Source organism: Triturus cristatus, chromosome 9 (genome assembly GCF_964204655.1).
Source record: "Triturus cristatus chromosome 9, aTriCri1.1, whole genome shotgun sequence".
NCBI classification, from domain to species: Eukaryota; Metazoa; Chordata; class Amphibia; order Caudata; family Salamandridae; genus Triturus; species Triturus cristatus.
In genome coordinates this window covers 327,708,062-327,733,148 of record NC_140592.1, presented here as the reverse complement: position 1 = coordinate 327,733,148, position 25,087 = coordinate 327,708,062, and the positions used below count along the sequence as shown (strand labels likewise).

Sequence of the window (25,087 nt, the reverse complement as noted above, 5' to 3'; positions counted from 1 at the left end):
ACAAATTGATGTTAATCTGGACACCAACGATTAACACAGACACAATTAGAATTAAGATTATCCAGTAGCTTTAAAGCTTTGAGAAGACGTTTGGAGGAATTATGGCCATGATGTACTAAGATGAGGTTGCAGTGAAGTCAGTGTACTTGGACAACAACTGCTTTGAGATACCACCTTCATGTGACATTGGTGACTGACGTACTAATCAGCCACAGGGTGGAATGCCCAACCACAAGGGCCTGCATGGACATTCATAGGCATGAGTCCTTTTGCACATCCCAGAGAATGCAGGAACCAATACCTCGGAGGGACAGCCCATGCATTTGCATTCTTGTAATGTTGATGTTGCTTTTTACAAGCAGCCCTGCCCCTTAAAGGAACATGACTGCTTTCCAAAAATGAAAGTTGCCATGCAATGAATAGCATTGAGCGGTATGAAGCAGTCCCATGTGGGCCTCCACTCCCCCAAAGCCCCCTAATGCCCTCAGCCTCAACTGACATGGAGGAAACTGTCCCTTAGGGACCGTCACCACTTCGGGATGCCTTCCTATCTCCTTGCGACAGTCGTAAAAAGTCAATGGTTTGCAACCACATGTGGCCGCAACCACTGAGGCATGGCATAGTGTATCGCAAAGGGGGGGGGGGGGGGTACACAACCATTATGTGCCCCATTTCCTTTGTGATTTGTTAGGAGTCAGAAAGGGCACACTGCAAATCAGGAAATTTCAACACACTATGTGCCTTTTATACATTGCTACTTTCAATATTGCGGTTTTGCCTTTGATTTGTATATTGAGCTCAATATGTTATGTCTATGTTTTGAATAACAATATCTGCTTTTAGCTTGCTACATTGCTAACTCGATTTACTTATACAATTTAAATGTTTTCATTCACTTTGTCAAAGAGCTTTTTCTGCCATTGGCATTGGATTCCTGTTTTAATTCGACAGATTTAGGTTCTGATGAATAAATCTATTCATCTTTTGGATAATCCAATATAGTGAAATGTAACTAGTGCAAAAGTTTCAATCACTTGCCACACTTTACCACTCATTCAACAAGCACTGGCAAATCCAATAGGTCTCGCATATGTGACGATGTGTTTTTTTGACAATGTTTATTTGTCGGTTTGTTGTACAACAGAGCAGCTGCTGTGTAGCATGGCTAAAAGCAACGAGAGAGGCATGGCACTGAATGGGAGGGGGAAGAAGGATGTGGCACTACTTGCAGAGATGCCGACTTTGGAACTGGGAAACAAGGTTCTAGTCTGGGTGTCAGCTCAACATCCTGTGATTCTGGGCAAATCACTTAATCTCCATTTGCTTAAAAAAATAAAGAATGTGAAGTTATGGAATATAATTGATGCTCATTTAAAGCACTAAAAAAGAAATAATTTGATTTGGAATGTCACTGGTACTCATGCAAAGCGCTGATACCTTTGAGTCGAGTTCACGCTACAAAACAAAATGGCAAAAAAGAAGAAATAGTACCTCAATTACAGCACAAGCAGTGGATTACCACTAATTAACATGAATTAATCTGTACTTGGTCCATGCGTTCCAAAACAAATGGCAGTGATGCCTCGCATATTCTGCCGAATTAGAAAGTGGTAAAGAAGACTGATAAGGATGTCAAGAAATGGTAAGTAATGGGTGGACTAAAAGTGACTTTTTAGAGGTTTTTTTGTAGAAACAAGAGATTGTCGCCATAGTGACCGCGCATGCATTCTACCTGCAGGCGAGACATAAAGAGACACTCACTGCTCCCACATCCTCTCAGAAGCCGGCGCAACAGAGTAGACCATGTTATTGTCAAACTACGTCCAACACCACCGGCAATGACCACCTTCCTCGTCTTTCCTGCCCTCACCAGCATTCAATAAGAGCCAATCATTGCTCCCAAATCCCCCATGTCACCTCAGCAGCCAGCAGAATAGACTGGCTCATATGACATCTGCCTATGCATATCACCACTTGCTACACATTCTCACCCTCATCACTCATTCAAATAAAACCAATAGCACTTCTGAAACGCCCCAACAACGCCCTAACAGCCAGCATGATGGACAACCACGACCTGAGGTTATTCAAAACTCTTGCTAACCATTGAAATACAGCCCATCACCACTACCCAAGCTGCCTGCGGAACCAAATAGGTCACATGACCTCTGTCTATGTTCACCACCACAGTTAGTCACCACTCATTTCTGCATTGTTCTTTAGCAGCCCTCTCAGGACACTCCACTGCAATGGAGCCCGCAGACAAAGGTGTTACCTGTTTGTATTGTTTACGTCTGGGAAGGGCCCTGGGCTAGAACTCTACCTTCATCTTCATCATGTGACTCACAAACATAACAAACCCAGCACACAAACTTTGCTTTTATAGCAAACACCCATAACCTCATCCATGTCACTCACCAACATAGACATCAACACACACAATCCTTCTCATGCTCATCAATTAACATTCTGCTGCTCTAATTGTCCCTAACATCACAGATATCACAAATCATAATCTAGATAAACTCGTTATCACAGAAACATGGATCATGCGACCTCACCACAAACGCCTTAGCCATTAGCATGCTCTCAGGGCACAGCAGCCAATGCCCCAACCACACACACAAAAGAGGCAGTGGACTCGTAGGCACCCATAGGTCTACCTGGCCCTAACCCTTAGCAAACCAGTAGCACTCAAGTTATTAAAGCATTTAACTTGATACTTTCCCTATACACCATCTGAGAAAACCACCTTCAGTCTGACATACACATTCTGCCAGGCGCAACAAGGTTGTCAATGATGAAAACAAAGACATCATTGCTTTTGCCTCTAATCAGAGCACCCATGCCACATTCCATGCAGACTTCAACTTCTACAGAGATTCAAGCACTAAACAATGATATCGATCCACATGTGTTTCAAGCAACAAAATTAATGAACCTACGTACTCCAAATTCTTCACCTATGTCACATTTTAACAGCCTGAGCCTGATAAAATGCAAAACCTAATGTCTCTTGACTGAACCAATCAGCTCACCATCCCCTTTTCCATCCTTTAAGGCACACCAATGCAAAAGAGAAACACAGATGGACTAGGTTACTGCTACTTTCAGAACTTTCCCCTGGACTTTCTAGAAGAAGAACTTATTAGGCTCACCAAACCATATGGACTTCAAAATCATTAAAAACATGATCCTCCCTACCCAAACCTTCAGCACCTCTGTATCCTTGAGCGCCTTTGGAGAACACGGGCTCCATACAATGATAAGAAAGACATGAAGAACGACCAGAGGTTTTAATGATCATACCCAACTCAAAACACTGTGCACCACATGCAGGTATACCTTATCACCACAGCCAAGCACACTTTTACAGGATTACAGCCAACAAATTGACCAATAGAAGCAAAGCCATTTTCAAGGGAGTCAAGCACAGAAATAATACCCTTCCAGACCCACTAATTGTATTTAAATGCCACTAAAGCAAGGTTGATAATACTGACATACAAAAATATTGCATCTACTAGATTTATTGCTATTCATCAAGGCGCCTACATTTTTGCTTTTCTTAAGTCAACATTTACTTACCTAAACTTACCTTGTGATGTATTGGTCAGGTTGTCATGCAATTTAAACATGTAATATAGTGATGGTATACCCTAATCTCACAATCAGTCGACAAATGCAGCACCATCAATCAATTTCTCACTGAGAAGGTTAACAAAATCAGAAGTCATATCGAACACATCAAATCGCAAACCATGCTGCCTCCAATCTTCAATCCCTCAATTCCCTAATGTGCAGCCTTTGCTCTCCTCTAACACACTGAACTCACTGACCACCTCAACTGCCGGGAAGTCACCATCAATGACAACATTTTCCCATCATCCACCATGAAGGTCCTCCAAAGAGGGGCCCTCACATGCCTAACTTAAGGAAACTTCCCAGATCATCTCAAAGCAGGGCAGATCCTTCCATTGCTAAAAATGTTCCCTTTCACCCATCTATCATTCATAGAAACAATTACTGGGAAGCAGATTGCACTCAATTAGAAAATCATATGATAAATTCTACCGGACTACGAATCTGCTTCAGAGTAGGCTGAAGCATGGAAACTGTTACTTTTCTGGTATTCAACAATGCTGTCTTGATCACTGATAAGTATGACACATGCGCCCGATCCTCTTGAACGTTCTTCAGCCTTCAATACAGTCAAGCACCATTTTTCATACTAGAATCAAAAATAGACTTCTCTGATATAGTTTTGCAATGGCTCACCAAAGCCACCAACTCATCCAGATAGTAGCCTCAGAATGTCCCCATCATCTTCAACCACTACATGGTACCCCTGGAAGCCCCACTCATTGACAGCAGCATCAAGATCCATCAAAGCAGCAATGATAAATAAGTCTTCCCCATGGGTTGTATGACAGAGTATTGCTGAAATATTTCAAGGTTACAAATATAAATTTTACATACTTTGTATCGAAACTACAAAAATACTGATTACAACATCAAATAGTAAATATTAAACATTAACTTAAAAAACATAAGTTAATTAAAAATGATTACATTAAAAAATAAACATAATATAAAAAATATTTTTTTATCTTGTAAACATAAAATAAAAATCTATACTATGCTGTAAAATAAATGCAAAAAACAAACATAAAATTCAATACTAGAATTAAATAGGAAATAACAACAAGATAATAAATTTAATTAACAATGTGCTCAACACAATTGCTAAAATTGAAAAGTATTTGTTGAAAACGTTTTTTTAAATTCACATAAAAAATTGGAGGGGTCAAATTCACTACTCCCACTCTAACCTGAGCAACAGGAGGAAAACTGCAGAACTCTTGAGGGGTCGAGTTTACTATTACCCGGAGGAGTACAGAACTTTGGAGGGTCAGGACATACTATTCCCACCCCAACTTGAGCAACAGTGAGAAAGTGTTGGAGTTTGGAGGGGTCAGATTTACTCTTGTCATTCCAACGTAAACAACGATAGCGGAAATGTTAAACTTTGGAAAGCTCAGATTTACTATTTCCATTCCTAAAATTGAAAAAAACCTAAATATATATATAAAATAGATTACATTTTTTTAAACAAATATATATAAAATATAATAGTTTATCACTACATAAATTATATAAATATTGAAAACTAAATTTACTAAATTAACAAAGTTATAAATAAGTTTATATTTAAATATTCTACCAACTAAAAACATTTAAAACATAGATTCAAAATACTGCCCACACTAGTGCCCTAAAAGTCCAACACCCACAAAAATAAATGAAAATAATACAAGAAAAAAATATAATACACATTAATATAACAAACACTACTATACAATTAATTACATAAACAATTAAATAGTTTACAAAATCAATTATCCAATTATCAAATTAAGTTAAATTACCATGTTTTTAATTGTCTATTACATAATTAAAAAATAAAATAATTTACATAATTATGGATATAATTAACAAATTAACATTTTTAAAATAAACTATTTATAGACAATTACAAAATACTTTTTTAGACTTCCCACTCTATTCCCCTACATACCGAACAGGTCGCCAATACATAATTCAATTCAACTAAACTAAAAAATCTTTGAAGATATTACCAAATCAAAAAAATAAACAAACTAAAAAATAATAAGAACGCATAACATAAAAAACAATAAAACACAACAAAGTAATTAAAAAACAATATTATATACAACTATATATACAAAAACCAATAGAAGATACTTAATGAAGTTTTGGAAGTGACAAACGGTGCTAGGAAGCGGAAACAGTGCAAGTGAGGAGTGAGGTGGGTGTGGAGAGGAAAGGCTGGGGAAAGGACTCGGCGGACTCTGAATGCAGGACACAGTGAGTGGGGAGAGAAAAATCAGCCATATGCCTCGCCAGTTCCTGAGAAATAACAGGGGGACTTCGAGCAAAAGGAAGGCAGGTAAAGGAGGGGAGGCCTCGCAGCTCTTGCTGGACTGACGCCTGTAGGCAGCCCATAGATGAGCATCCGCAACCACGTCCAGGTCGCTGCCCATTTTCACCCTAGACCTCAACTTCTGCCACCCGTCCATGTCCCCAGCACTTAAAGTTGCCCCCAAAGTGGGAAGCTCTTCCCCAGCATTTGCTCATCAGATTCTTTGGTGCTGACGTATGTGGCCCTGGGTGCCCTTGTGGCAAACCGGTTACCTAATACAGTTGCCATGTCTTTAAAGGCACAGTTAGGTCTCGCCACCATCCCCCTTTTTTGCACCGGGCAGGCTGGTATTACAACATTGGAGGCTGCTGATAATTGTGAGGTGTCGCAAAGGGGGGGGGGCGGTGTGTAGTATGGGCTGTGCTGATGGTGGGGCGATTCTGTGAGAGGAGAATGGATGTGTGCTTGCTGAATTAGAATGCTTTGGCTGGCGGCCTGGGTGCAGCCGTGCTCCGGCTAATAAGGAATCCCTGTGTCATTACTCTATTTTGTCTGACTCTTGCTGTGTCCCTATGATCCTTAATATCTCCTCACCTCAGCCCTGATATATTTGAGGGCATTCAAAGCTGCATGCTTTCAACTCTGAGACTTGGCTTCTCACTGTTCCCCATTAATAATCCTTCAATAATTGGAGGCTGACCACAAGTCGTCTTGCAGAGTAGTTATTTACTATCATCATTGTGGATAAGTGCCTGGGCACTTCTAATTTGCCCAAGCCAGATCTGGTTGAAAACCTGGGGGTCCTGGTTTCTTGATTTTCTTTCCCAACTGTATTAAGTTTACCACCAGTCCATCCTAGTCCTAGTACAACTATGACAGCTAAGAAATTACTCTCTGGGAGACTATTTTATGTACGTGCATGTAAAAAAACGAGATCAAACCGCATGAGAAGCAAATCCCTACATCTAAATTCTTTGAAGGGGTTTAATGCTATCTCAACATTCTTTTGAAAACTGGAAGTAAGTGATAAAGTTCTTACCTCAACACAGGCGATCCCTGAGTTAGTATCAGAATCCGAATTTGAACCCTCACATTGCGGTCTTAAGCCACTGGTTCCCGGTTGCGTGGATGTATGCAGGCACTCTGAGAGTCCAATGGTCGTGGAAAATACACTGCTTATTGACGATTTCACCCTTCCAGTCTTGGACATCGATTTGAAGCAGCTGCAATTGGTTTCTACTGCATTTCCCCCACCCGGGTAAGGCTCCCCTTTAGGTGCCATTCCCCACCCAAGGATGCAACCTTTCAGTAGCAGCCTGTGAGAGAGTGGCTCTGTATATACTGTTCCCAAATAGGTACAGTGTGTACAGAGTACACAGTCCCCAGAGGTTTGGCAGAGGTTAAAGTTAGATATAACCTTACTCTCTAAAGTGGTAGCTTGGTCGAGCAGTAAGGCAGTATCAGAGGACAGTGCAAAGCATTTGTTGTACACACTCAGTCAGCAGATGGTCTCACACACTCAAGAAATGAACTCCAGGCCAATGGTTTATATAAAAAATATATGGTTGTTTTATTTTAGAACCAACAATAGGTATCAAAATATATTTTCTCAGAATTAGATGCTTTAGTTAAATACTTTTGCAATATGCAATTGACTTTTGTAGGTAATAGTTACAGGTTGTTGCAATAGGCAACACAATTTCAAACACAATAATACATTGAGCTCAATGGGAATTTTAAAGTTATGTGCACTTGATTACTTTCAGGATTACTTTTCTGACTCCAGGACTGGATCCTAAATTCAGTCCTGGGACAGTTCTTGGAAACAAGTGAGTAAATTCAGTTAAGTTACTGTTGTGAATTTTAAACAATATTTTGCTATTTTAAAAGTTGACACTTAGAAACTTTTTCTAATCAAACTACCAATGTTATCCTATGGAAGGAAATTCACTTTGCAGGTAAGTGGGGTTATGAGTACTTTTTCTAGGTCAGTGTTGGATCCTGGATCCAGCACTAGTGTACCACCTGTAAGCAGTTGAGAAACTGTGTTTAAGTTATACAGGCGATTTTTAAAGAATATTTATAAGTTTGTAAAATCGACAGAAGAAATTTCATAGAAAAACAGTCAATGGTTTCCTATGGGAGAAAATTCAAGTTACGGGTGAAGTATGTTCTTGTTACTTTTGTAATCCAGTGCTGGGCTCCTAGGCTCAGCACTGGGGCATCTATCTAAAACAGGTAAGTAATTACGTTTTCACAGTTGGTACGATTTTTAAAGAATATTTGTAGTTTGCAAAAATCGACACTTAGAAGAAATTTCACAGAAAAACAGTCAATGGTTTCCTATGGGAGAAAATTGAGTTAGTGGCAAGTATGGTTGTAAGTACTTTTCAGGGTCAGTGCTGGGCACCAAGATCCAGCACTGGGAACTCTCCAAATAGCAGGTGAGTATTTCCGTTTTCGTTACTCGGTTGATTTTAGGTGAATATTTTAAAGTTTAGAAACTCCACACAGAAGAAATTTCAGAAGAAGCCAGTCAATGTTACCCTATGGAAGAAAAGTGAGTTATCGGCTTTTGAGTAAGTACTAGATTGGTAGAGTTAAGGTTCTGGGCATAGACTCAGGGGTCTTCCAGGGTCAGGTAAGTACAGTTGTTACACCCTCAGCGGCACTGGGGCGGCCAGGTGCAGAGTGAGTTAGGCCCAATGTTATCCTATGGGAGGCAGGGGGGCCTTGGTTGGTGGCCGCTGACTAGCAGGCCACGCGGCTGTGGGAGCTGGGCTCCTGGTCACTTGCTCAGGGCAAATGGAGAAGTAGGTAGGAGTAGAAGTTGCACTGCCAGGGCCACTCGGCGGCTGGGTGCAGGGTGCTTTTGAGCCTTCGGGCGCTCAATGGATTTCAATGGGAAAGCTCAAGGACGAACAAAGGCTGCAAGCTCGGGGACGAAGATTCTTCAAGTGCCACCACTACTTCGAGAGGTAAGTTGGGTAGTTGGAGGATAGGTATGTACCCAGGAGTCGAGCACAGGGGGCCGCAGGGCGCCGGATACAGGGGTTGACTTTTGATGTCAGGAAATCTTACCCTCTGTTGATCGCGGTTGGGGGGGTCCCTGGTTCTGAGGCTGCAGGCGTCGTCAGGAGCGTCGAGATGGGTCCTTGGGTGCCGGATTCCGGGTCACAGTCGCCGGGGGAATGTCCTCGGGGTCTTTGTCCATTCCGGCACAGGCCAGGCTTAGCGGATGCAGAGTGTGCAGGGTTCGCGGTTCCGGGCTGATGCCAGGGGTTAGAAACTTGCTTTGAGCAGAGTCACTGCTCATGGGAGTCCCAGATACTCAGAGTCACAAGGTAGCCAGGTCCTCCGGGGTTTGTGAGGTTGCTGGCCACAATAGGTGCCGGGATTTAGCAGGAGCAGGTTCGAGGGTCGACAGGCCGGTAGGGCTGGGGCCAAAGCAGTTGGTGTCTTCCTCTTCTTTGCAGCTGCACGGCAGGTCTTCTTTCTTCTTGTTCTTCTTTACTTTTTCAGAATCTGGAATCTGAAGAGGGAAGGTTCAGGGTGCCCCTAAATACTAGATTTAGGGGCATTACAGGTAGGTAAAGGGCAGGGACCAATGGGTCCCTGCCCTGGGGTGGGTACACCCCCTATCCTGCCACTCTCCTGTGGGAGGGGGGCAGTAGCCTAGTCCTGATTGGGCAGGGCTTCCCATCTTCAAGATGGCGAGAGCCCGGAGATGTGCTTCACCTCGCCTCCCCCACCTGAGGGGTTGGGTTGGCAGAGGCTGGCACATCCCCTGTCCTTACTTGGGGTTTCCGGCCAGTCTTCCCGCCAGAGTGGGGGTCAGAACCGGTGGGGACCAGTTGCTGGGTACAGCAAATGGCCTGGAGAATCTCACAAAGGCGGCATGCCTTTGAAGCTTCCCCCTGCCCATCCTGGGGGAGGAGACCTAGCACCTCGCCCAGGATGTGCATTGTTGCAGGCCCAGGAGACCGGGGGCTCTCCACCCAGGGGTCCAGCAACATGTCTGCTGTGTGGCAGCCTAGGCAGCCTCTCAGACAAGACGTGGATTGTAGGTTAGGTTTCAGGGGGCATCTCTACGATGCCCTCTGTAGTTCTTTGTACATTAAATCCCACACTGGCATCAGTGCGGGTTTAATGTGCTGAGAAGTTTGATACCAAACTTCTCAGTCTTCAGTGTTGCCATTATGGTGCTGTGGAGTTCGGGTTTGACGAGCTCCCAGCACCATATACTCTTAAATGGCAGCACTGCACTTACAGTGCCCAGGAATGGACCTGGGTACTGTAGGTGCACAGGGCTCATGCTCCTGTGCCCACACCACTGGCATAGGGAATCCAGCTAGAGGGGTGGCTGATGTATGCCAGGGCAGTGTAGGTTGTGGGCATGGCACACAGGGATGTGTGCCATGTCGACTCTGTGTTTTGTCTTGTACCCAGACACTCAGCCTGCAAGGGCAGTGTGTTTGTGTTAGGGTACAGGGCCTCTAAGGGTGGCACAATAAGTGCTGCAGCCCTTAGAGGCCTTCCCTGGTCACAAGACCCTGGGTACCTAGGGTACCATTTACCAGGGGCTGGCATGTGGCCAGGGTTTGCCAACTTGGGTTTTGGGTTTTAGGGAAGGAGCATAGGCCCTGGGCACCTGATTGGCAGGAGCCCAGGGCACACTCAGTCAAAGTACAGTCAACAATTAAGCAAAAAGTGGGGTCATACCATGCAAGAAAGATAGCACTTTCTCACACAGTCCGTCTGAGCATTTGTCTTCCACATCCAGGATGTCTGCCACACCAGAATTGCTCTTAAATCTTCAGTCTTCATGTAATTTCCTTGGGAATTATGTACAATACTCTGAATCTCTACATTGCCTAGAGAGAATTCTGTCCTGTTTATTGGCTCTTTTGGAAAAATCATGTAATACCTCAGACCATATCCTAGACTCACTCTGGATCATATTAATGTTTTTGACTCAGGATAAAAGGGTATTATTGGATAAAACTACTTCACCTTTAAGTAATTAATATAGGTGGTAATTTTCTGTATCTCAATTTGATGCCCAACTAAGTACCCAACAAGTGGATTCTAGTGAGGAGCTCTCATTCAGCAGCCGATCTAGGGATATGGGAATACAAGCGGGTCCTCCTTATGTCAGAAAAAGGAATAAACAGTCTGCCAGCCCGAGGGGAATGAGTAATCTTTATCTTTGCAAAGTCTCTTCTAACCAATGTCCACAGAAGTATTATGTCAGTCTTCCCCGTCCCCAAGGCAAATGTAAAAAGAGTAATCTCCTTCCAGTTCTTCAGAAGAAAGAAATTCCTGTGTCATTATATCCTGGGCTCGAAGAAAAAATAAAGTAGCGTCTGTAAACAAAAAGCACACAAAACAACTCCACTTTGATGCAAATGTTGATCTTGTTGGGGAAGTGGAGAACGAAAGACCTGAAGGAGGTGACACAACAGAAAAAGGGGTGGTAGCCCCCTCTAATCAACAGCCATCAGTCCATTATCCATGCTTACAGGCTGAGGATACTATGGGAGTCTCTATCATGGCTCCCCTACAAGCTGTTTCTACCGTCCCTCTGAAACCCTACGCTAAGATTTTTTCTTTCCTAGATTACGCAATATTGTAATTTAGAATGGTGAAAATACAGGGGCTAACACTCCATGTAATGTATTGAATGTGCCTCTTGTGTTGGAATTTAGTGCTATCTTAGACCAAGAAATATTTCTGAAAATTCTTATTGGGCTGCTTTGCTGAGATAGTTGAATTACAAACGGTTCAAAGTAGCGATATCTTCCTGGTCTACATTGAGAACTTAGGTGCAAATAGTGGGACCAGAGTAACCATTAATTCAAAAGTGGCATCCAATCTAATCCTACTAAGGGCCCGATTCTGATGTGGTTAGGAAATCTTCCTGATCAAATCGGTTTGGAAATGGTTTCCAACCGACTCGGATCGGGAGAGTTTAATTGCTAAACTGAAAGAATCTTTAACAGTACTAACCACGGAGCCACTGTTCCTTTCCCATGATTCAATACTTAAGTAAGCAAGCAATATGGAATCCCTGGTGGCTAAATCTAAATTAAATAACCAGGTTTCATTAAAGAGACAGTATTTTAATACCGTCACCTCCTGAACAGGTAGATAAATAGATTAGTGAGAAGCCAATTTATTTATTTTTCTGCTAAAAGAGGCAAAACAATCACTCTATTCAAAAGAAGAAGGCAGAGATTGAAGCTGGCCCTTAGGAAGGCGAATGATGAATATAACTGGTTCACGTTAAAAGAAGTTTCCTCCCGGAAGCATACAAAAATATATTTGAAATTATATTTACTAGTTGTGGATGTAGAATAAAATCCCTTCCAACTCCTGTAAAGGAAGATGAATGATGCACACATATCTAGAATTTTTTCTTATCTAATTTTGTACAGAGCTAATCTTGATCCCTTTGGTTTCTACCACTCACCCACCACAGAATTTGGCCCTCCTTCCACGAAAGAAATCAAAGTTATAATTTGGGGTATGAGAGTCTCTACGGTGATGGGACCTGATGAGATCCCCATCTCCGTAATAAAGAGAGAGGAGGCCTTGGTTTGGGCTATTTTTCTTGCACCAGTTTTTTCACATTGTTATCAACACAAAATAATTCCCCCTTCTGGGACAGGGAGTATCTTAATTCCCCTAAATAAAAGGGCCCCAGGAATCTCCACTCTAGTTACCAGTAATTGCCATACTTGATGCAGTAGGAGAATTATTTGCTTAAATATTTGCTCAATCATCTTTCAGTTTGAGTAGAAAAGGAAAAGATTCTTCCCGTAGAGCAAGCAGGTTTTAGGAAGAAACATTGCACATTAGACAGCATCTTTATGCTGAAATTATTAGTGGAAAAGTATGTGTCTATTCATGAATCTAATGCATACGCTGCATTTATAGATGTCACTACAGCATTTGATAGGAGAAAATGAAGAAATCAGGCATGCCGGAACTCCCCTTCCATTAGTTACTGCCCTTCACTCCTCTACTTGGTTTGAGGTGTTATTGGGTGGCTATTGGGGCCTCTCTTCCATAATTCTAAACTAAAATAGTCTGAAACAGAGCTGTCTGTTGCCCCTCCCCCCACCCCTCTTTTTTCAATGTACGTTTCAGACCTGGAAGGTTTATCAAATTGTAGGGGGATTTTCCTAATATTGGTAGGTGATTTTACCATGCCTGATGTATGCTGATTGTTAGTCCGGACTTAAGTCCTAAGGGTCTAAATAATCAGTTATCCTAACTTCAGCAGGTAACCTCCCATCACTTTCTGAAAATTAATAATTCAAAAAGCAAAGTATTGATCTTTGAGGATAGCAAAAGTAGGACGTTTTGTAATTGTAGCTGGTTTCTGGGTTCAGAGAAGCTGGAGGTAGCAAAACCATACCCCTAATTTGTGGAAAATTATGTCAAGCTGTATGATTGAAAAGGACTGTAATAACCACTGATCCTTCAGGGTCTTATTGCATGCCAATGAACTAAGAGCATTTTATATTGCAGTGGGTCAGAGGCACTTTTTACTTCTGCTCTTGGTACGTAAGGTTAAGGTTCCCCCAACGCTTCTGTATGCCATAGAAACAATCAACCAGTCTAAATGTTTTTTTATTTTTTAAAAGAAGATGGAGGAACACATTTTGAGGAAGTTGTGTAATTTCAATTTGTCTGTCCTGTACCTTTGACACTTGAATTTGGCTCAATAAGACGTAATGTGCAAGGCCTGGTTTGGGTGGTCCGATGGCACCACTAGCTCATGAAGGGCAAGGGGGAGTCATTGAGGTTTCTTTTTGTGCTTAGAAATTTTTGGTTCAGAGTTAGGAAAATATTTTTTCTCTAGAGATTTTAAATATGCATTTAATCAATTGGATCTAAAGCAGGGGATCTACTGGACGCTCTTTCTTATACTCAACTTAAGTATTTTCTAAAGTATTCATCGGGAGAAATAAGTCAAAGTTTGGATGTAAAATACTGAGATACAAGGAGAAATTTGGAGGTGGTAATCGCCTACAGGAACCTCAGCAATATTTTTGGTGGAATTTTGAACACATAATTCAACACTTTTGGACACTAATACGAATCAATTTACTTCCTCTAAATGAATTGACATCAAACTGGAATAATTCTAAAGAGAAGGTAAAAATGTGTAATTTGTGTAACATGGGTATTCAGGATTGTAATCATGTATTATTTGTTTGTACAGCACTGCACTTTCCCACCATCTAATCCTAAAACTAATGTTTTAAAATTGCAATATTAAGACAGTAGCGGCAGCTCAGCAACTGCTTTTCCCTTCTCAGAATGAAGTAATCTGTCAAAAAGTTTTATATATTTTTTAAATGTATATTAATGTGATCGCTGTTATTTGTTACATTTTTATGTGATTTATGTTATTTAATACATTGTTCTGTTTTATGTGGATGTCATCTGTGTTCCAAACCTTGAATATAATTTGAATTGAATTGATAAAACAATATTCTTACCTGCAGTATTCTCTATTTCAATATTATTGACATCACAATATTTTTGACATATTTGTCAATTGATATTTTTAACTCATATTAAAATTACACACCCACTCAATCTCCACAACGCAAAAAATCTATTTACTCAAAGCCTGCCTCAGTCTCGCCCAGAATTGAATATTCAAGAGCCTATAAAAATCTCATCTTTACCAAAACAGACTTTCTCCTGTTTGCCAACTGGACAAACCAATCACAGATTCAAGCCTAGCTAAACAAAATGAACCAGGATGGTATCCATCATTGACCTCCCCTTTAAAGAATTCAGTGCCATGAAAACCAAAGACGCATTGTACCAGCTCTACCTCCTGATAAAAAGTTTCATACCTGAATCTTACTTCAGAACATTCCAATTACTACTCTCTCACCTGCATAGAGCAACAACCATTGGAACCCATGAAATGCATCATGTACTCTGCAGCAGATCTCACGAATAGCCTGAACACGTTCAACACATCACTCCAACTCTGAAGTAACTGCATTGGCTCCAGCGGCATCATTTGTAAGGCAATCAGAAAAAGCAACCCTGCACATCTGGCCAAGAGAATAGCCACCTCTGGCAGAGTGTGCCACACCGGAAGCCAGGACATTGTCTGACTGGAAACAATGAAATGCAAAAATGTAAAAACTGCAAGACAGGCCTTCTCAATCTATGTGCCCAGGACATTGAACAACATCCCCATCAAGATCAAAACTGCTTGAATTCTCCTACAATTCAGAAAGGAACTGATGACACACCAGATTGCACTCTCTAGCTAAGTTTACAGCCTACCATTATTATTACATACATAACATATATTTTAAGCAAATGTTAGCCGAATTCACAACTTCAATAGGTTCAAACTTGTGAGGGCTTCTACTGCTCCTTCATTTATTAGAGAGGTTAAGTTGTCGTGTGTGACTGATATAGAGTTTCTTGTAGATTTAATTAAAGTTGACTTTGGTGTGACAGATGATTTACTAATGGCGATCTAAAAAATATTTTCAGCATCAACAGTGCAATCCAAAACTGTAAAAATAAATTCCTGTGATTAGTATATGCTAAGAAACCATCAAGAATGAACTTTTTAATGCATAGATTGTAAATAATATCTGGCTAAAACTCAGCCAGTCTAGAACCTTTCAAATGCTGCTGGCCAGAGCATCCAATCGATTTTTAACCAATGCTTGACATTCTCAATCACAATTATTATGCTTTTCTTTGAAATAAGTAGATGTCTTAGGTCTAAGATGTCGCTGTAAAAAGGTTTGCAAACACAGTCCACAACTACATCAATGGAATCAGCATGGTGTACGACAAGCCTAAATGCCAGATGTTTTAAAGAGAGATAAGCCATGCTACATAATGAGGCCTGGTAAAAGTAGTTTTATAGTAATTCTCCTCCTCCTTTGCTCTTTTTCCAATAAGATTGTGTTGGACTTGGCCCTTTTTGCAGGGTCATCCCTGAACTTTTTGCCTTCCTCCTGTATTGTTTCTGACCTGTTTTTGTTGGTTTTAGGACTCTGGGCACTTAACTACTGCTGATCACTGCTAAAGTGCATACGCTCTCTGGGTAAAGTGTTATGGTAATTGGTTGTCCATAATTGGTATGTTTGTCTTACTAGTAAAGTCCCTAGTAAAGTGCACTATGTGTGCCAGGGCTGGTAATGCAAATGCTACTAGTGGGCCTGCAGCACTACTTGTACCACCCACATAAGTAGCCCTAAAAAGAGATCTCAGACCTGCAACTGCAGTGCCTGCGCGCAGTTTGTTAACTGCCTTGTTGTCCTGACAAGTGCACTCGCTTGCCAGGCCTTACCCTTCCCTTTTTTTATGCACATCAGACACCCCTATAGTAGGCCCAAGGAACCCCCCCTGGGCAGGGTGCAGTGTATGTGAAAGGTAGGACATGTACTGAGGTGTGTACCATGTCCTGACAGTGAAATACTGCCAATTTAGTGTTTCACTGTTGCAAGGCCATCTTGCCCAAAGGACAAAATGGGGAATGCTGTGTAACATGTTTCCAGCATATCTTCCCATCTGCATAAGATGGAGAGATGGAGTTTAGTGTGTCTGGACTCAGAATTTAATAACACATATTTTTGTGAAGATGTTTTTTAAAATGTGTGTTTAGAAACCACGCTTTTAGAAGTGGCTGGTTTCTTGTCCTAACCATCCTGCGTGCCTCTGCCTGGTTATGTATTGACTGCCTGGGGAGTGTCCCTACACCAGGGAGGAGTAGGTGAGACAGCAACGGGCTGGCCTGCATTTGGTGTGTTGGGGTAGGGGTAGCCCCCTGGATGTGAAGAGGGCTGTGCTGCTGCCACAAAAGGATGGCTCCACTCCTGCGGAGTGTCTGAGGCCCAAGCCCTCACTATCAAAGGAAGAGGGTGTGCACTGGCAGTCAGACACTCAGAATTGGTTTGGACCGGGCTCAGAGCCCCCTGAACACAAAGACTTCAAAGGCATTTAGGGGTATAAATGTGAGAGCTGAAACATCTGAACTCAAGACTGAAAAAGGATTGAAACTACTTCATGATCAAGAGGAACCTCTGCCAAAGAAGAACAGCTGACGGGACTGAAGAGAAGGACTGCCCTTGCTGTGTGTTCTGGGGCTGGCCTGCAGTTTGATGATTTGACTAAGGAGAGGACAAGGGACTTTGCTGTGTGCTGTGTCTGGAAGTAACTTGTCTCCAAGGGCCCGAGGAGAGCTGGTCCCATGTTGTGGAAACTCAGGAACATCAAAGTTTCCAACCGTGTCTCAGCGACGCTTGGTGCATGTGCTTTTGCACACCTGAGACTGCTGTGTGGTCTGTGGTACTGTTTACGTGGTGCCCCGCGACCGCATTGCCCCCGCAGCGTGAAACATCGTCCACGCTGCTGCATTGCTGTTTGTGGCCCGAGCCATCATCGTAACTGAGGCTCTGAGTAAGGATCACCGCCGCTATTACGAACTACATAGCATTGCATTAGGACTGCATTAGATCATCGTGAATTGCTCATTAATACCACAAGAACCTACAAGTGATTGTTGGACTAATAACTGGCAGAGTGAAATATTACGAATGCACATATGTTGGATTTCTATCGTTAGGTCTCATCGTATTTCTTTTGATAAAGATACCTCTCTTTTTATAAAATCAGTGTGGTGTCCATTTGTTGTGTTATCACTGCATTACTGGGAGTGTGGTTGCAAATACTTTACACATTTGGCTGCTCGTGCCAAGCTACCGGAGGGTGAGCAGGAGTTATCTAAGAGTGTGTCCCTCCTTTCCCTGACTAGAAGCAAGGGTCCCTATTTGAACTACGGTACCTACCTCAGCTAACTAGAGACCCCCAGTTCTAACAGATTTCAATATGGTGTAGTCATCTGGAAGAGAGACAGCGCTCTCAAGTGGTTTTCCATGATGTGTATCGCTACACAAATGTATCAATATTATGTGATATATACATTTGGTCTAGCTGCTCAGTCTGTTGGTTCATATGTCTCGTTATTATATTTCTATTTTTTGTGTGTCTCTTTGATTTGCTGTTTTCCTGCATGCCTATGTTCTCTGTCTATTGGTTTGATGTCTAGGTAGTTTGGGCCAATTGTCGATTTGGTTTGTATGTCAGATTAGCATGCATGCTCATGTGATCTGTCCTTTTGGTCTGTATGTCAGGGTTATCTGTAAACTCTTTGCTCTCTATACCTGCTTACTGGCTATGTCTCTTTGCTCGGTATGTCTTTTCGCCATCTGTGTCTGTTTGGTCCATTTGGTATTATAATATAATCTAGTCTAGACATACTGTGGTGGGCCCCAGAATAAAATTTGTATTGCTGCTCTGTGGGATGTAGCGCCCTCCAGGTGTACACAAGTCCCATAGCTGCCATGAAGTTGTGGATTTGCGTGCGAGCCGGCGGAAGATCTCTGGAGGACCAGCGATCTAGCCTATTGGAGACAATAAAATTAAAGTCCTCCCCGATCACGAGGCGTCCCTCAGGCAGGGAGAGTAAGAGGTCACCCAAGTCCCGGAAGGCCGGGCTTGGAGGCCAGGTGGAATGTATACAGAGACTAGATTTAATGTACGTCCCTCCCAGCACCCCGAGAGGGCAACGAATCTTCCCAGATTGTCTGTCCAAATACGGTCGGTCGTCATCTGAAAATTTTTCCGGGTCAGTATCCCCACTCCCCGGGAGGCATGGTGCCAGTGTTAGACGAACCACAGGTTGGTCTTTTCCTGAACTATCAGAGATTTAGCCATGGGTACAAGGCATGCCTTGACGCATGGCATGAATGGATTCCGTTTTTTTCATGGATGCATGTATACATCTCGAGTTGTAATAGACAATGAATGGCCAGTGGCGCTTCAACAATTTTCAGAGTGGGGATGCTGTCATCAACGTTACATCACTGAAGTCATAGGGACTGTGAAAAACTCAAGCATCACACAAAGAACAAGTGTATGAAATGAATCTTGCCCATTCAGCAGGCGAGTTGTAAGGGTATGGTATGTCACCGATAATGCATGTTGAACACACGGTCGCAAATATATTGCTCAAGTATGGTGTGTCAACGCACTTTCTTTTACAGACAGCACATTTTCCATTGTAGTGGCCACTAAGGGCCTGATTTAGAGTTCAGTTAATTGGACACTCCATCACAAAAGTGACGAATATCCCATCCACCGTATTACATGTCATTATATCCAACAGCACTAGTAATATGGTGGACATGAAATCCACCATGTTTTGTGATGGAGTAACCCATCCACCGAACTCTAAATTGAGCCCTACATTTGACAGGCATGCAGTTTTACTGAAAATACTATATAAAGCACAAATGATGTGTGATAAATTGGGTTTCAGCAAATCTTTATTTGCTCGTCCACAAAAGTGCCTTGATTTGTTTTGATCCCATTAAAATCTTTGTTTCCACCATAATTCAGAATTTGAAAAAAGTACTTCATTTGTGCTTCCCTAACTGCGGATAGATTTTGACATATCTGTACAGTTCATTTACAGGTATTTTAAATGTTATTGTGAGTTAGTAAACATTTGACATCCTGCAGCCTTTCCTTTCACACTCCCTGTACCCCAGCACTGTCGCGTAGTTCACATCACTAAATCCTCTCACTTTGTAGACAGAGAAAGAAAAATAAACACCAATTTTCATGTTAAAAAAATAAGCAGAAATTTGTCAGAAGACATTGTCGGACATTTGATCTCTTTCTTTCCAAGCACAACAAATGTGACAAGATAAATACAAAGTTGAAAGGCACCTTTAATGCTCATTCACCTTCTGAGCTCCAGTGTGGTTATTTTTATAGCGCTGCAGATTCCTCACCCCTACACCCAGCAGGTGCCTCTAAGATGGCGGCTGAATAACAGTACAAGTTAGAGTAATGCGGTTGAGTGTTTATAGCTATTGTGCATTGAAACTGAGGGAGAATAGATAGCCCATCAGACTCAGGAGCCACAACGGAAAAGTGAAGTTGGGACTCTCATGTTCTAGAACAAACAATAAGAACTAATACCTTCTCAAAGTAAATCGGCTCCATCCGACATCCAGCAAAGGCTTTTGGGTCAGCGAGGGCAGCTCTCAGATCCTGCAGCTGCTGCTCATCTATAGACGAGAAACCAAATGCAATAAGACCATCAAATTCATGGAAGATGACTGAGTATGAAAGTGACATATCCTAGCTACACCCAATAGGAAAATGGTTGGCTTCTCCCTGCAGATCCTAAATCCCAACCCCCTGAACACTCTGACATTGCGTGTAATGTTGGGCTAGTCACCTTTTCTTGCGGAGTATCAGTTCCCTTTACTGCAAATGATCTAGTCCTTCTAGCCTTGCTGATTTGAAGCACTAAACATATAACTTCAATAGCTTACAATATGTTGTATGTCAAAAACCTCAATCCTTAAACATCGTTTTGTTGCATTGGAAAATATTTTCAAGCATTAAATATATTAAGCACCTTTTTTTTTCTGTTACAGAGTTTTTTATAGCGCGAACTTGACCCGGTATCGGGTATCAGAGCGCTTTACATAGCACCAGTTGCGTTACATGAGGACACATTCATTTTTGTTAGGCACGGGGAGGTTAAGTGATTTGCCCAGAATTACAGGATGTTCAGCGTCATTGCCGAGATTCGAACCCGGTTCCTCAGATTCGAGGTCGACCGCCTTAGCCGTTAGGCCAACTCCTCTCCCCTTCGAGGGCATATGAATCTCTATGACAACCCAGTGAAACATTCATTCAAAAGGAAGGTTAAATCATGGGCATAACTGGCTGACCATGTATAAATGATAGATAAGCATGGCCATGGCCAACTGTACTCTGTTGGACAGCAGATATCTGAGCGAGTTGAAGAACATCGGTTAGTTCTACACTACTCACCACAATTCAGCCACAGCAAATGCAAGAGGGGTTAGCAAACATAGCCTTTACTGAGATGGTATTATCAGAAAAACCTTTAATAACTCAGCATCTCCCTATGACCACTCAATACACTGATACCGCAAGATGCTGCAAATTTCCAGTATGCAAAGGATGGCACGAACATAAATGAATTTATCATACTTTTTACTGTACATAACAGAAAATATGTATTTTTCATGACAATTTACCTATTGCACAAGCTGTGTGCAGCAATATCTTGTGCCCGTGCATTGATTTTGGGCTGACATTCTGCGACAGAAAGTGGCAGACATTTTGTGTGCTGTGCAAACTGTCAAGCTAAACGTGTCTGTACGAGTACACACCACCATGGATGCTTCCCAATATTTTAACTCAATGCCTCCTTAGTCTTTTTCACAGCATGTCCCATCCATCCCACCAGCGAGCCCAAAGAGTCTTATGCAAGTGGATGACTAAACAATGTTGAGACATAATGCTCCTTGGCCACAAAAGTCGGGTTTTGAAAAGTTAAAGACATTCTTTTGGGTTTTTTCTTGGAATCTGTGGTGCTAAAAACAAAGATATGTCCCAGTGACAGCTTGCACGGCTACAGCTTCTGCTGTGTCTTCATTTTGGAATAAAATCCCTCAATAAAAGGTTAAAATAAATGGAGGGCGTGTAGCATATAGATTTTCAGGGTTAGTGTGATGTGTAGTAGGAAAGTATATTTCCCACTGCAGTTTATATTGCATGATGCCTCCACTCTTTTGCAAATGCCTTAACATTGACACCGATGCTGCCTGGCAGCGCAGATGAACACAATTCTACTTTCCAGCCTTTCAAGAACATGTGTGTTTTTTTCTTGATCACATCTGGCTCGACTGGTTCTCGGCAGTTCAACCCCTTACCCAAAGCCCTTGTGAGGCTGCATGCCAGGGCCCCTTGCCAAACTCTGCTGCTTCAGAGCCTGGGCAAACAGCCAAAGTTTGTGGTGCCATGTCTCATCTGCGGGAATAAAGCAATAGTGTCTCCACAGACTCATCATGATACTGTGTGTGTATGTGTTAAGTTAGTTCCTGGTTTACACACTCACCAGGAACTGAATTGTGCCTAGGCGTGGCCCTGGTGTAAGTGAGTTTGCTTTGAGTTAGAAGTACGAGTTACTTACCTTCGGTAACGATGTATCTGGTAGAGACGATTCTAGCTGCAGATTCCTTCACGTAGAATTATCCCCAGGCGTGAGACTGGATTCGGAAAAGGAAAAAACTCAGTCTCACGCCTGGGGATAATTCTACGTGAAGGAATCTGCAGCTAGTAGTCTCTATCAGATCGCAATTTTGCTGTTTCTACTTTTGCATTGATTTTTACGCTGTGGGCAATTCATGTTATGCGATCAAATGGGTCACTTCATATTTCTTTTTTCCCTATTTTTTTTTTAATTACATTTCAGTACAACAAAAAATGTGTATAGTAACAGAGAGTTTTCATATTACTATATAAATGCTTAAAAATCGTATTCCTTTTTGAAATTCAAATAATCTTAAAAATCGTATTCCTAAAGTCAAAAATATACAATCCGTGTTTACCGTATGCAATAGTAAGTGTATAAGGACAACTATGGGTGTAATGACAACAAGTATGGTTTCTATTTGTACTATTGGATAATAATCAATAATTACTTCAAAGAGTGCTGCAGCAATCTTACTTTTACTAGAACAGGGAAGACAGTGAGGCCCCTTTTATAGTATGGCCGGTCAGGTCATCCACCAATGGACAGAGATCTTTCCCTGCCTGGGAGTTTTCTTCCAGGAAGTGTTTTTTTTTGTTTTTTTTACTTTTCCGCTGTGGACCACCAGGCTTTCCCCATTGGTCCTGAAAAAACGTTAGATTGTCTGCTCTAAATATGGTGGACAGTCTGAGGTCCTTAGACAGAAGGCCCGAACTCCGTCGGTTAGGGCTTCCACAGGTGGAGCCGGCTGGGGCACTGCGCAGAAACATGACGTGTCAGCTCACTTCAAATCGAGTCGACAGACCATCAGTTTGGCGACAAGGTACTCCATCACATTTATGGCAGATTACCCAATCCGCTAAATGAGTGCCAAAAATTACTATAAATGTATATGCGAGTTTTAATTTTTCAAAAGTGTTACACTGTTATATCACTAATGTGCAAAAAACCCCAGTAACTAAATAGTTTCAAATTAGTATCCTACCTAAATTAAGAACATGAATATGGGGTGATTACATTTTTTTTATTAACAATTATAATAGTAAAATTCTTCTAAAAACATGTAATAACATCCAATGACATTATTATACTACTATACATCCAATAATAGTACAAGATAATATTCACTTAGAAATGCAAATTTGACCCTTTGTTAATCACAGCATTCTTTTAAGTGTTCATACATATCACTCATAATGTTTGGCAGTGTACACAAAATCTATACAATGGTAATGCACGGTACCTAACTGAAATGATTCTTGATTTAAAGAAATATTATTGCGCAACCAGACATCTCCACAAATTGTTGAAGAGCACACTATCTTCATTCAATATCAATATAGTGCTTTAAAGTCACCTGGTACTCTTTATTGATGCCTGATTGTCAATCTTCCTGAGAATGTTATATCACTCCATATAGGTGTAGAGTCTATCTAGTCCAAGAGTCAAAGTCATATGGTTTGCGACAATTATTCATCATATCATGGACTAGGGTAGCTTCATATGTCGTCAGCCTCTGCGTTTCTTATTTTTTTCCATTCTATGGATTTGTACTTTATTGTCATGGTCACTGGTAATCAGTCACAGAGCGACACTCATTAGATTACTCATAAGAGGGGGTTCGGGGGGGGGGCAGTTCACTATCGGGAGGTCCGCCTTCGGGCAGTTTTGGGGAATGGTGCAGCCTGGCTGCCCAACGGGCTTGTTGGGCTCACTTGGGTGACATTTGGGCTCCCGGGGCCGGCAGCACTATAAAGCTGGCCATTTAAGGTAGCCAGCCACCATGTATTATTGGTACCCGGTGGCTGGCAGTTAGTGCAGGTTTTTTAGGTTTCTGTAGTGCGGATAGTGAGTTAGTCAGGAATGTCTTCAAATGACAAAATGGTGCGGCAAGCACTCAGCAGGGGTCATGGCGGCAGTGGTGGCCTGTTCCCTGCCATGCTGCGCTTCTGCCACTACAGTATCGGAGGTAAGGGGTTGGGGCCGCTCTAGAGAGAGGCCCCACATACCAGGGCGGCAGTTCGGGGGCAGGGTTTGTGCCCCTCAAGGCCTCCCCTGTCCAAATTACCAGAGCAGAGCACACTAAAGGAGGCCCTAAGGGCAGAGCAAGGCAGGGAATACGTGGCACAGGCCGTAATGAAGGGCAGGAAGCAGCAATTGGCCTCCTTGCCATTGAGGGTAGGTGGGCATCTGGGATTCCAAGCGCTTGAGGGCACTGAGAAGCAGGACGCTCAGGAGTTCGAATTCAATGGCCATGACCCATATGAGGTCAATGTGGTGGGTGGAGCTTCTCCTAACATGCATGCATTGGCAAAAAGGTGGGAGGGCGGTTGGGGGGTCAATTTGGGGTCAGGACAGAGGTGCTGGCAGTAAGAGGTCAGCACACCTCGACCAGGGGGGCAGATGGCAGTGGGAGGCGCCAATTGGGAGGACAGATCCGAGGAAGAGAAAGGACTGTTTAGACAGGCAGTGGAAGTAGCAGTAGGCGGCTCTGGGGTTCATCAAAAGGAGGGAGGTGGTACTACCTGGGTTCCGGTGTCCCTGGATAAGGAGCGTATGTTGGAGCAGGCACTAGCGGTGGCGCTGGATCAGTTGGCGCCACACGGGAGTTTTCTGCTTTAGGCGTCAGCTACTGAGACAGCAGGGCATGAGAGTCTCGAGGAAGAGGAGAAGGAGGTGGTTAGGGAGACTCCGAAGCACGTAATTTCAAGGGTGGGCCGACAAGTAATGGGCACACGTTGGCAGATGCAGCAGTTGAGTGTGTCAGGAGGACAGAGCGTGAGGTCAGGGCCCCTGTTGGCTGAGGGGTATGGCGTAGCTAGAGGTGGGTGGTCAGATGTTGCAGGTACAAGCTCAGTTGGTAGACAGTTAGTTTCTAGCACACTGGCCCCTTTTGTTGTTATGCAGGGCGCCCGCAACATGGCGTACTCGGGGGGAGTCCTGTATGGCTGGCTGGATGTCAACAGGGGACCTGCCACAAGAAGGCCCAGAACGGTTTT

The 25,087-nt window shown here is 42.6% G+C and overlaps 1 protein-coding gene across 2 annotated transcripts in view; it reads right to left on the bottom strand.

Moving 5' to 3' along the window:
• LOC146797862 (ubiquitin-like modifier-activating enzyme 1) overlaps positions 1-25,087 on the bottom strand; it is a 1,073,449-nt gene that overhangs the window by 516,577 nt on the left and 531,785 nt on the right. For both annotated transcript variants that reach the window (XM_085625059.1, XM_085625060.1), the window contains exon 20: positions 19,994-20,082. In XM_085625059.1, the coding sequence (XP_085481185.1) occupies positions 19,994-20,082 (89 nt within the window). The remainder of the gene's footprint in view (positions 1-19,993; positions 20,083-25,087) is intronic.